Genomic DNA, 13,897 nt, shown 5'->3' with positions numbered 1-13,897 from the left:
TTAGCGGAGATAATATTTATGCCCTTACCGCAGGGCCTTTTATATGTAAATATTGTGACTGTTTTTGCTTTACATATTTAATATTTAAACTTATCAAGTATTTTTTTTTTTATCGTTTGAATGAATTAATTTGTTAAGTTAGTCTTGTTTCCAAGTTCCTTGAGGTTCTAGTTTCTATGGCTTAAACCTTAGGATTTCAACTTTATGCTTAGACTTTAGCTTTCCTTTTAACAAATTATGTTTTCTAAATTCCTTGGAACATGGTTCCAATGACCTGAATTATTGTGTCAAAGATATTTCTACTATCCGCATTATTTAAAAGTGGTTTAAAGAGCATACCTGACCAGACCTTCTTAACACCCTTACATTCAAACATAGCATGCTGTATGGTTTCAAGACTAGTACCGCAACGAGAGCAGATATGGGAAGGAGTAATTTTATGGTGGTGGAGGTTAACAACAATGGGGAGAGTATCAAAATAAAGTTTGTATGTAAAGTGTTTTATCTTTGAAGGGACATGAAATCCCTAGAGAGATTTCCACCAGTTAGTGAGGGTGCTTGTGTTAGAGGACGTTGGTTAAGAGGAGTTTGCAATTGTTTGGGCCAAGTGCTTACCTAATTTAGTTGTGTAATTTTCATGGATGGTGAGATGCCAGAAGAGAGTGTCATGTTTTGTTATGTGTTAGGTTATTTTTAGTATTAATTTTAGAGTAAATTTAGTATATTTTTAATTGAGTTTTAATCGTGTTTGGAGCATTTTTACGCTTGTTATCTTTTATTTGTTCAAATTTAAAATAGAAGAAGATTAGAAAATATCAGAGAAAAAATATGGGAAAAAGATATAAATATCTCACAAAAAGATGATATTTAAAATAGAGAAAATTGTGCAAAAAAAAATGAAGCTGAAACTTTAGGCTTAACATATATACATATGATTAATTTGATGTTAGTTTTTTATGTAATTATTATCACATTAATGTATATAATTGAAAATTCTTAAAAAAAAAAAAACAAAATTTTTGCACCACATATTGTTTTTGTTAAATTTATTTATTTTATTTACGAAAAAATTTATTTTTTTACTCTATTTTTTATATATAGTATACTCTGTACAGTATACAATTATGTATATTATTATTTTATACCGTTTTATCATCAGTATTTTATTTTCTTTATTTTTTTGGTATTTTATTTAAATGATAATTAAAATTGATGTTGACCTCTCTTCCATACACATTATTATTTGTGCTTTTATTTTTTATTTTTTTTTAATTTGGATAACAGCCCACCACATGATTTACTATTTCTGAAGAAAATTATGGTATTTTTTTAAATGATGATTAAAGTTGATTACACATTATTATGTGTTTTTTATTTTTTTTTTAAAAAAATTTGGACAACAACCCACCATCTGATCTTCTCCTTCCTAAGAAAATATATATATGTGTATATATATATATATATTCATCTTGAGCAAATCACTAAACCCACACATTATTTATTTTTCAATGTATTTGAGCTCTTTCTCCCCCGTTCATATTCTTGTTCGTTTTTTTTCTTTTTTTTTTTCCCTAAGTCTACAACATTACTCAAATAAAAGTTAACCCTCTCGTTTTATAGTAGGTAACCAAAAAGAGAGTATGTGAATGAGGAAGAAGAAGAAAAATATTTGAGAAAGATAAGAGTGGTTGTGTGTGAGAGAGAGAGAGAGATGAAGAGCTTATTCTGTGATGAGCTTCTTGTAGAAATCTTTCAAAAACTCTTACTAAATTCATGTTCTTCAGTCTCTTTGGTCTCAAAGCGTTGGCTCCATCTCTACCGTACTTCTAAGTCCACCTTCTTTTGCTAACTTACCCTTTTCTGTTACTCGTTTATTTTATTATTATTTTAAGATTATTTTACTGTTATTTTCTTTCATTTTTTTATTATATTTTTCCAAATATTATTGTACTGTTCTATTTTTAATAGTAATAAGAAAATAATGAAACTTGTATGTAAGTTATTTTTTTCAGTATCCTATGCTCCAATATATGTTCAGTTTTCATCCATTGTTCTACTGTTATTTTTTAGTTGTTCTGCTTCTTTTCATTTTTGATGCCTTCTCTTGTATGTTCTCTTGTTGTGTCCCAACTCTCCACATTTGGTGTATTTGTTATGTTGTTTCTTTTGTCGGCTAACTTCCATCCTCTTTTTTTTTTATCTTCCAGATTTTACCATTTCAATGGGAAGTAAAACTAAAACTGTCCATGATTCTTTCATTTTGGTTACCTCAAACAAATATTCAGTGGTTAGTTTAACCTGTGTAATTTGATACCACCATTTGTTAAACATACGAAACAAGAGTGAAACAATCTAAAAACAACATTAGAAAAAACCATGACAACCCAAGTATTAATGGTTTTAATGTTTGTGCTTCATCTCACCAGAATTAATTATTGTTTTCTGGCTGTTCTGGTGTTGCTGTGGTGCTTCTATCCGTGGGTGTGGAAGATGGAGACCTCGTTTTTTTTTTATTTTCGGTATTTACAGTATAAAGGAAAAAAAAAAAGTCAGGGCAGTACAAATGTAATTTTGCCGTGTGGCAGTATAAATGTAAACCTTTACCCAAAATTCAATATCTATTCTATATAAAATGTGCCTATATAACCGAATTCTTGGTTTATGAGAAATGAGTAGCAAATAAATACCTAAGTCGTATTTTTGGCAGTAAAAATACCTTCCGTCACACTTTTAGAACTTCCGTAGGCACCTCTCCGTTTTCTTCCAAGTAAGGTCCACGCGTCATCCTTTTATTAGTCCACATCATTTTTTATTTTTTATTTTAAAATTCATTAAAACTTATTTAAAAATCAATTAAAAATAAAAAAATAAATATTTAAAATTTATAAAAAAATAAAAATAAAAATATATTCTGAAACCTAAAAAATTATTGTAAACCTAAATAATTAATTCTTTTTCTTTCATTTTTGTTAAATGGATTTTTCTTTTATTTCTTGTTTTATTCTTTTCTCTTTGAATTAAAAAAGAATTCCAACATAAATTATAGGGAAATTTGCGGCAAAAGTCCCCAAAAAGTTCAGTTTGATACAGATAAGTCCCCAACCTCCAAAAATAGCGGCAATAGTCCTCAACGTCATGTTTTTTATTTGTCCGTTGGTCTCTAAGTTAACAGATCCGTTAAACCCATTTTAAATGCCACATGTCGAAATATTATTGGTGAATGTTATTATTTTAATTTAAAAATAAAAATAAATAAATAAATAATTTTAAAAAAAATTATTTTTTTCTTTTTCTTTTTCTTTTCTTTTTTTCTTTTTCTTTTCTTCTTTTTCTTCTTCGTTTTCTGCTTCGTTTTCTTCTTCGTTTGCTTCGTCAACCTTATGAACAAGGTTCTTCGGTTTCTTCGTCTTCTCACTGTCAGAAACCCACCAACCCCCAACCCTTTCTCTTCTTCTTCTTCCTCCTCCTTTCTCCTATTGCCTTTGTTCTTTTTCGTCGATGGCAGCCACCAACACCATATTTCCGTCAACCACAAACCTAGAACCCAGCTAAATACAAATCCTTGTCGAAGGTATAGAGCTTTTTCTGTCCACCTGCACACACATAAACACAGACACAGAATGGCTCTTAGCTTAGGAACTCAAATATAATGGGCGTTTTGGCTGCCACAACCGATACCCGTAAGAAATTTGGGCATTAACGAAAGAAAGAAACAGAGAGACAAGAGAGAGGAGCGCCAACGAGGAAACCTATGATCGTTTCCATCTGGGTTCATGATAGTGAAGGAAGGCCGTCAAACCAAGCAAAAATGAGAGAGAGAGAGACGAGCACCTGTGATTGTTTCCATCTGGGTATTTTGGGTTATCGTACTAGAGGGGTGAGGGTCATTGAAGATAGTAAACAGAGAGAGGGAGAGAGGTCTCTGGCAGCTGAGGAGGTTTTGGTTAGAGATTTAGGGTTTTTTTTTTTAAGGTCTCTGGCAGACGAAGAAGATGAAGAAGAAGAAAGAAAAAGAAAAAGAAAAAGAAAAAGAAAAAAAAATATTTTTAAATAATATATTTTTATTTTTATTTTTTTAAAATTAAAATAATAATTTGGACCAATAATATTTCGACACGTGGCAATTTTAGAAAAGTAAACGGCTCAGTTAAAATTAGGACTAACGGACAAATAAAAAACATGACCTTGAGGACTATTGCCGCTATTTTTGGAGGTTGGGGATTTATCTGTATCAAACTGAACTTTTTGGGGACTTTTGCTGCAAATTTCCCTAAATTATATTCAAATTTTGAAACAAAACTAAAATCAAAAGTCTAAGCAAACTTAGATTTTGAACAAACAAAATAAAAAAGAATAAAAGAAACCCAAATCTTCAATTATCCATCACCAATACAAAATTTCTTTGATACCCTAAAACAAACCAAGAACTTTCCAAGAACAGAAATCTTATACAGGATCCTAAATCAAAATATATTACAAATAAAATACAAATGCAACAAATGAAACTAAAACCCAGGTGAAGAACAAAGGTCAGACCTGTAAACAAACCCAGAATTCAAAACTCAAACCCAGAAATAGAACAAAGACCACAAATCGAAATGCCCAAATTCAAGCTTAGACCTGTAAATATTGAGGGGTTTTTTTTTTTAACAAAGGTCACATTCAGATAAAGGAGAAGAACGCACAAATGACATGCTAACTCTAAAAATTGCTCACCCTGTCGATTCGCATTCCAATATGGTGGTCCTCTTCGGCTTGTCGATCCTCATTCCCAGCACGAAACTTGTTAACCCTTTCAACCCCGCATGCTTCTGACTTCGATCTCGTGGTCACTCGCCGGTAGATCTTGAGTGATGAGAGATTTGTGGTTTTTTTAATTTTTTACAATTTGGTTATAGAGAGAAAAAGGAAGAAAAAGAGGATGAGATGTGGTGAAATAGGACTGTTGATAGTGAGAAACCAAACAAAGCTAGAGAAAACGAAAGAGAAATAAAAGTGTAGTGAGTATGTGTGTGTGGGCTTATTACTTACCAGTTGGAGGTGGCAGGTTTTAGAAAGAGGGATTAAAAACTCAAAGAACCAGAATCCTTGGATAGAGTAGGAAAGTAAAAAGGGATAATGCCAAGAGGAAACCCATTTCATAAGAAGGAGACTTGATGTATTTTAATAGCTGGACTTGCTCCAGTAACGTCCATGGGGAATGGCTCACCTGGTACAACCTTAGCGGGGCCTTCAAGGACTCAGGCGTAGCCACGTCCAAATCCCAGAACGCCGAATCCATGGTCGTCCTCAGCCTCGCCATGTTTTGGAGGAGTTGGAAGTTTATGTGTATTTTAATTTTGTAATTTTTTTAATTTAAAAAAATAAGTTTTATTTTTATTTTTTATACATCATAAATATATCATTTTAATTTTAAAATAATTTTTAAATAAGTTTTAATGAATTTTAAAATGAAAAATAAAAATTTATGATGTGGACTAATAAAAGGGTGACACATGGATACTTACTTGGAAGAAAACGGAGAGGTACCTACGGAAGTTCCAGAAGTGTGACAGAAGGTATTTTTACCGCCAAAAATACGACTTAAGTATTTATCTGCTACTCGGGATAAAACTTAAGTATTTTTGCCACAAATTACTCAAAAGAAAATGTATGGCTATTTGAATGTATAAAGTATACCGAGTATGAATATAAGATAAATGACCTTCGGTATATGCTCAAATTTAATAAGCGATCATATATCTATATATAAAATGTAATGTACGTCTTTCCATGTAATTAATCCTAAAAATTAATTGTAAAGTAGTTATTCCCTTACATTTGTTTACTTATTTAAATAAAATTATGAAAGAGGGAACTTAATTAAATAAGAAATAAAAGAAAAGAAATACTTCTCTTACCAATATTTTAAAGAATGTCATTAAGGGTATTAATTTTTATTTATTTTTATTTTATTTTTAATATTAAATATATAACGACAAGTTTTTTATTTAAAATATATATTACAAAATAACTATCATATACTCTAGTTTAACTCAAAATTGCAATTTAGTCAATTTGAGTATTCTAATTACGTTTCTTGATAAAGTAAATAAGAAAAATTATTATTATTTTATTTCTAAACAATTTTAGTAAATAATATATTATAAATATTAATTCTGGTTATTTTTTATTTATTCTGTTACATCTTTATTAATTTATTTCGATTCTAAATACTGTCTAGCAAACATTAGAGTTTTTGGACGAAATAATAAATAGCAAAATAAAAGTAAGATTTGAAAAATTTTACTATTAATTTACAAAATTAAATTATATTTTAAGTAGTTTTACGGTCAATATTAATTATAACAGTTTTTTTAATTTTTTTTTTCAAATTTACAGGTTAGTTTTCTAAAGTGGTTGCAGCGCTAGTTGCAATAGGGATTTCTATACGATTTTTTGTTGCAATATAAGTTGCACTGCTAGTTGCAATATGAGTTTCTATGTAAAATTCTAAAAATGTAAAAATATATATATCTATTCTATATAAAGTGTGCTTATATAACTGAATTCTTGGTTTATGAGAAAATTATGGGTGACTTTTTATTTATATTTAATAAAATAATAAAATATTATTTATATATAATAAAATAATAAAATAAAAATAAAACAAATCTCATTAATATTTGAACTGATATTTGATGCTAATCATTTATCTGTTTTTATTTTTTAAAAAATACTTGAGCTTACCAAAATTTATAAGAACAAAACCAATGAAGAAAATTTTAACAAAAAAATGAACGAAGAAAAAAAGTGTCATAAACATTATTGAATAATGGCAATTGCCAACACAAGAAATTCAGCATAAAAAATTATACTTGATCCCTAGACAAGATTATCATTTTTCAATCCTAATAATATAAATAATGAACAACACCTCATTAATTATTCTAGGAGAATGATGCATGGTAATGTCAAAAAAATCATTAGATGATAATAATATTTCTCTAACAATGATATCTTAAGTAAGAACTAAGAAGTATTGTTGCGTTTTATTTTTAAGAGCATGAATAATATTAAGACAATTGGATTCCTCAATCAAGCTCTTATTCTCCTATTAAAAAAAACACATTAATATACATGTAAATGATTCTTAGTTTTACAATAATAAATTATTAATAAACTCACAATTTCATAAAATTATAAAGTAGTAATTTCAATTAATTTTTAAAAATAATTTATAATTTTTTCAAAGTATCGGTTATAATTATTATTTCCAATATTATAAAAAATAAATATATTTTTTTAAAAAAAATAATTATTAGAAACTTGACATAAAAGGTTATTAGATTGTTACCTTATTAATTTTTTTTAGTGCCCATCAATGAGTATTACCCATTTAGAAGTGTTCCATATATATATAAAGTATTTTAACTAAAACATTTCACATTATAATTTGTGAAAAAGAGATTTTTTATCTACAACTTTTAGATAGATGTTATCTTCAATTATCAATAATTTAGAGATTGATTTTTAATTTTCTTTTTTATTTCACACAAATTTAAGTTGTGTTTTCTTTAGTATTTGAACATGAAATTTTAGTTTATTTTTGGATTATCTTAAGAACATATTACACTTAAATTATTAAGTTTTCTTAAACACTATAATATATTACATCTAGTATTTACTTTTAATTGTCAAAATTATAAATTACATTATTTAGATATACATAATAATAATCTCACCTAATAAGTAATAATATTTTTTCTTTAATTGTTAATTATAGGGAAAAAAATAGGAATATTCTAAAAAGGGAAAAATATTACAACAATACTGTGGGCCGGCCCAATGAACATTTGTACAGCCCAAAAGGAAAATATTACAAAAATACCACTTGCCCTTACCTTCAGCCGCACGTCACAAACGGAGAGGAGAATGAAGCTCCATCGATGCAGTCGGCCACGCAACCATAATGAAACCAGATCGAACGTAAAACAACTGTAAATCCTGTCGAATTTCAATAGGAAACGATCAAATCCAACGATCTAAACATAAATTTTTTTAAAAAAAAAGAGCAGGACAACCGTGGAGAAACTGAAATTCAACATTTGATTTCGGTTTTTATAGTGCAATATCACTCAAACGAGCGTCGAAAATTCAGATTGAAGCAATGTAAATCTGTATTGAACGTATCCGGAGCTCCCCTCAAATCCAAAAAAAAAGGTATGAACTGAATTTTTTTTTCAACAATGATACACGGCATTTTTAGTTGCATTCTGGTTGATTCAATGGTGTGCAACAGGCAATTCATATGGTAAAACCAATAAACAAGAACTGATTCTGATTAAGGAACCAAGGGATACTAATAACTTTTTTTAATTTTTTTTGGGTTGGCTTACAGTTGCATTATCGTTTGAAAATGGTTTAGAAATCATGAAGAACTGTTATATGACAAGTACCAAGAGCTAGCATATATACAGGGTAAGATTTATGTTAATGGTAGCAAATTAGTTTTATAATAGTTGTAAATCGATCTGATTCGAATAAACATGATGAAAAATGACAATGAGTAAGAACTATGTAATTTTGGGGATAGAATTGTGGTTTTTCAGTTGGTTTACAGTTGCATAATCATTTAATAATAGTTTCATTACGTTTTTTGCAGGAATTTAATGTGGAAAAGATAGAGGACAGAACAGTTTGAGAAATGGTTAGTTTCCCAAAATTTAAATGAAGTTTCTTAATAGTTTTATTCTCGTTTCTTTGTAGTTTATTAACAACCAAAAAATGGCAAAATCAGGAATCAGGACAGGAAATACAATGCTTGAACAAAGGAACAGAGATAGAAGTAAGTTTGTACTCTATTTCATAACATAATCAAACCAGTTTTAAAATTCGTTGGCTCGGACTAATAACCATTGCAAAAACACAGGAAAGGAAAGACATTCCATTCCTAGTCTTCTACAATGGAAAATTCGATGATCGAATGAATTATGAAAATTATGAAGCCAGTGGACACTACATTTCTGCCAATTGTAACTATGAAGATTTGCAACAGAAACTCAAAGATGCCCTGGAATGCAACCAAGAAAACACTGTTTTGCAACTGAAATATCAAGTGAAGGAAGGATACCAACCATTGAGGATAAAGGATGATCAAAGCCTGCATTTCTACATACAACTCAAACTGAAAGACCCCGACTTCACAACATACCCAATGTGTGTGAATGTCATCAACAACCCAACAACAACCATCGATGCATCATTCTTTGGAAATGACAATTCATTAATTACACATAGAAGCGCCTTCCAACCAATCGAATACAATGCAGCAACAACAGAAGACTCAACAAATCAACAACATATAATTGAAGCAACAGTACCGGAATTTGGGGAAGAAAGTTTTGACTTCATGGACTATGCAAAACTTGTGGCAGAGGAAATGGTTGAGCAACTGGAAAACAACAGAAAAAAGGAACCAGAAATCACAGATTCAGACGAACTACTAATCACAGATCCTCATCATCCAGAAATAGAAGAAGCACAAATATACAAAGACAAAGAAACACTGCAGAGTGTGCTTGGTTTCTATGCAATTAGGAACAACTTCCAATTCAGAGTTAAAAAATCATGTGCAAGAACATACAAGATTTGTTGTTTGGATCCAAAATGCAAGTGGGTACTAACAGCATCCAGAAACGGGCAAACAAAGTCATTCATCATTCGAAAGTACGGCAGAAAGGTGATACACACTTGTGATCTAAACATCAGATTTGCCGACAAGAGACAAGCTACAACGAAATTGATTGGAAACTACATCAAGCCACGGTTCACCAACATAAAAACAACTCAAACGCCACAAGACATCAGAGGAGAAATGAAACACAAGTATGGGGTCAGAATGAACTACATGAAAGCATGGAGAAGCAAAGAGCACACGCAAGAAGAATTACGAGGAAAAGCCAACGAATCATACGGAGTTCTGCCGCCTCGGTTTTTTGCACATGTTGCAAAAAACTAATCCCGGAAAAATAGTGCACATGGAAATAGAGGATGACAACAGCTTCAAGTACTTGTTTGTCGCACTGGATGCATCAATAAAAGGATGGAAGAAATGCAAACCTATAATAGTTGTTGACGGAACTTTCCTTAAATCAACATATGGAGGTACACTGCTCTCTGCTTGTACACAGGATGCCAATGGGCACATTTTTCCACTAGCTTTTTCTGTTGTGGATTCAGAAAACAACAACTCATGGCAATGGTTTTTCACAAAAGTGAGAGAAACATATGGGATTAGAGAGGAACAAAGGCTTGATCTCGTATAGACATGAGAGCATAAGTAAGGCACACTTGTCAAGTATTTCCGAAATCACACATTGCTATTGTGTATACCACCCGTTAAGCAACCTAAAAGCAACCTTCAAGAAGAATGCAAGCAAGCCGGATAAACCATTCTTCGCCGTGCAGCAGCATACACAGAGAGGAAATTTGAATACCATATGAGCGAGTTGGACAGCTTGGACATCCGTGTAAGACCATATTTACAACAAGTTGGATACCACAAATGGTCAAGATACCACTGCAAAAACAACAGGTATTCAACTATGACTTCAAACATTGCTGAATCTCTAAATGTAAAGAAACTTGGCAGCTAAAGAGCTACCAATCACAACACTGATGGAGTCATTGAGAGCATTGATTCAACAATGGACATACACAAACAGGAAAAAAGCACAGAAAACAACAACATTTTTAACACCTACAGCAGAAAAGAAATTAGTCGACAACTTTGTGGAATCATTGACAGAAAATGTAATGACATGTTTAATATTTTAGTTGCATTATAGTTTCTTTATAGTTTGTTTTTCGTTGTTATACATATTAACAGTTTTACACTTAATCCGCAGGTAAAACCAATAAATGAGACCATGTTCGAAGTCATTGAACTAACCAGATCATGGGTCATCAACCTGAAGGAGAAAACATGCAGTTGCAACAGATTCCAACTTGATGAGTTACCGTGTGCTCATGCGCTTGCTGTTATAAAAGAGATGAACTTGAATGTTTACAACTACTGTTCGGGTTATTACACCACGCGAACATGGCTTGAAACATACAGCGGCTCAACATATCCGGTACACAATCACACAACTTGGGATGTGCCACAAAACATAAAAGATATCATTGTTCTGCCACCAAACCAAAAAATAAGATCTGGAAGACCAAGGAAACGAAGGTTTTTATCTGAATGGGATACAAAAAAACATAACAGGTGCGGCAAATGTGGACAACACGGACACAATCGAAAGACATGCAACAATCAAGCAATAAAATATATACATATGAAATATTTGAATTGTTTAATTTTGTGTGCAAATTCAAAAAGGTTGATCTGTGATGTTCTAAATACATGGGATTTCATTTTTATGAAATTTGAAACAGTTTTTTAATAGTTTCAAAATCGTTTTGTTACAGTTGCGACCCTTTGTAAAATATTAAGTACCGGAATGACTTCTTCTTTACGCTTTAAAGGCAACAATCAATAATTGATAAAACATAACTTGAATAAAGGGAAAAGGATTAATGGAATACAAAGAATAAAAATACATTAATAGCACTATTTAGGAAAAATGAAAACATAGTTTGTATTCAGTTGGTTAATAGTTTCTTAATAGTTGTGCGACCGTATATAAGAATTTGAACAATTAAAAAAAACAAACAACTTTGGGAAATACAAACCTATACAATAAAGATATTATAAGGAGTAAATGTCAAATATCCTAAAAGTTTTAAACCAGCTACATAGTATAAAATCAAATATAATACCTACATTGAAACAACAACACTAAAACTTGTCAAGTAAATAGATTCAACAAATAACAGAATAGAGCCACCAAATTAAAAGATCCTATTTCTTCAATTTAGATGCCTTAGAAGACTTGGTTTGCTTCTCATCCTCGCTGTCAATACTTTCGTCAATTTTCCTTTGTCCGTACGAGTAGAAAAGTGAAGCAAGTCGGGTACGATAAACTTCGATGTCAAAGTCTGCAGGGACATCCTTTCCGTGGATAAAGAATTCAGCAAAGGCAGCAACATATGCCCCACAATCACTATTAAAAAACATAGAGAAAAAGTAAACAGTTTAGAAACTAAAAAACAACATAAAAGAAACTTAAAAGAAACACTCACTTCTTCTGCTGAGACGCAAGACCACTAAGCTCCACGATTCTGAATGGAGCTGTAGGTCGAAACCGAGGCAGAGCTTGTGCTCTATTCTTCCAGAACCCAAGTAAATCGAAAAACAAAGGCAGCAACACGGAATAAGCCTTCATCGCATTCCTAGCTGCGGCATTCATCTTCGCGGTTCTCAAAGAATTGTACAGAAACAACGTCCCTTCGTTCACGTCAAGACGCCCAAAAACCCAATGACTTTCCCTTCTTAAATTGATGATGAAAAGCACGTGATCGGCTTCATACCAAGGCTTGGAACAGGGAACGCGCATACCTCGGATGTAATGCGCAATTGGGTGGGCAGCGTGAATGTGTGACATCTTAGTGTTCATTGACTTGGCCTTGTTAAATTTGTGGTACAATGCTTGGATGGAATCATCAAAAAGACAATCAGTAGTTGCGAAATTCAACGTCACAGCGGAAGAATACTTACCTTTTTTCCGAAGGTAATAGAATATGGTGTTCATATGCTGAGAAAAAAAACAACACAGAAAACACAAATGAAAAGGTTTAACAACTGTAAAAAAACTGAAATGCAGTATCAAAACTAAAAAACATTTATAAAGCAACTGAAAACAAACTACCATAAGTACAATATAAATTGGAAACTTTACCGAGTCGTTCATAAACATGTCGCATGTGGCCAAATGGTAAAACCAAGTTTTATCCTCAACATAATCAACACCTAGCCTAAAACCCGGGGTAAATTTCTTTGCGCCATCTTCATAACAATTATAATGCCTACAATAACAAAAAAACAGCAAAAAAATAGCATTAAAACAGGAATAAAACTGAAAAAAAAAATAATACAAAAGCAGATTTAATAAAAACAGTCACCTAGGATGTTTAAGCAATCCTTCACCAATCCAAGAGTCAAATTTTGCCTCAATCTCGGTAGATACGGGATCAGCAAAAGCATCATTAAGAGCATAAAGGCCCTTCACATAAGTCACCATTTTGAAATCCCTATCATCCCCAGCTGATTGAGAACCTGAGGACATAAGCTCCATTGGAGTGCTCCCGACATCAGAAGACCCGAAATCAACAAATGGAGATTTCAAGGCCGGAGCACGCTTCCTCTTATCCAACAGAGGTGTATCAGAGACAGTATCCTCAGTTTCTTCATCAGTATGAAGGGCATCTGACTTTTCACCAACAACATCTGGATTGGGTGCGGGGACCTAAAAAATAAAGAATGCATTAAAACAGTTGCAAAACATACTAGAAACTAATGAGCAACCAAAAAGAAACCTAGTTTTTTTTTAAAACAATTAAAAGTAAACTTACATTGATTTTAGCAACAGCCTCCAAGCCAGCCAACACAACTTGATCATCATCTATTACAAGCTGGCTCAACCCATCAAAGAAATCGTCCCCCTTCAATCGAGACTCATCGCCCTTCGGCTTCTCAACATCCTTAACATTTTTATCACTCCCTCCAACATCCTCAGATGGATTCACATCAGCAGAAGGAACAAGAAGAATGACCTTGTCAGCATCATCAGCATCCCCACCAACTTTAACCAACTCACCACCATTGTCGGAGTCGGAATCAATATTTTCTGGATCAGGCAATTGCTTCTCATCATCCTCGGCATCATCATCATCATCAGCATCATCATCAGAATCTTGAGTTACTAATTCATCCGATGACTTTCCCTGTATCAACCAACATAAATGAAAC

At 31.9% G+C, this 13,897-nt stretch overlaps 2 protein-coding genes across 2 annotated transcripts; one reads left to right on the top strand and one right to left on the bottom strand.

Moving 5' to 3' along the window:
• The first annotated feature begins 8,392 nt into the window (after window positions 1–8,392).
• On the top strand, window positions 8,393–10,000 carry LOC133031430 (uncharacterized). Its single transcript, XM_061104926.1, has 2 exons — window positions 8,393–8,827; window positions 8,912–10,000. Exon 2 carries the CDS (start codon window positions 8,966–8,968, stop codon window positions 9,998–10,000), a length of 1,035 nt encoding a protein of 344 aa, XP_060960909.1. The 5' UTR covers window positions 8,393–8,827; window positions 8,912–8,965.
• A 1,890-nt stretch (window positions 10,001–11,890) lies between these two features.
• On the bottom strand, window positions 11,891–13,676 carry LOC115724528 (uncharacterized). The gene is made up of 3 exons (XM_061104925.1): window positions 12,828–13,676; window positions 12,172–12,683; window positions 11,891–12,092 (listed from the first exon to the last, which is right to left on the bottom strand). Exons 1-3 carry the CDS (start codon window positions 12,843–12,845, stop codon window positions 11,891–11,893), a joined length of 732 nt encoding a protein of 243 aa, XP_060960908.1. The 5' UTR covers window positions 12,846–13,676.
• Window positions 13,677–13,897: the final 221 nt, after the last annotated feature.

The sequence above is a fragment of the Cannabis sativa genome, chromosome 9, assembly GCF_029168945.1.
Source record: "Cannabis sativa cultivar Pink pepper isolate KNU-18-1 chromosome 9, ASM2916894v1, whole genome shotgun sequence".
Classification (NCBI taxonomy): Eukaryota; Viridiplantae; Streptophyta; class Magnoliopsida; order Rosales; family Cannabaceae; genus Cannabis; species Cannabis sativa.
This window is presented reverse-complemented; position numbering and strand designations above follow the sequence as displayed.

Excerpts from the sequence above, each read along its gene's own strand:
- LOC115724528 (XM_061104925.1), bottom strand. Across the intron at positions 12,093-12,171 it reads CTTGCGTCTCAGCAGAAGAA|TGATTGTGGGGCATATGTTG; the intron begins GTGAGTGTTTCT and ends GTTTTTTAATAG.
- LOC133031430 (XM_061104926.1), top strand. The coding sequence starts at position 8,966 with ATGAATTATGAAAATTATGAAGCCAGTGGACACTACATTTCTGCCAAT.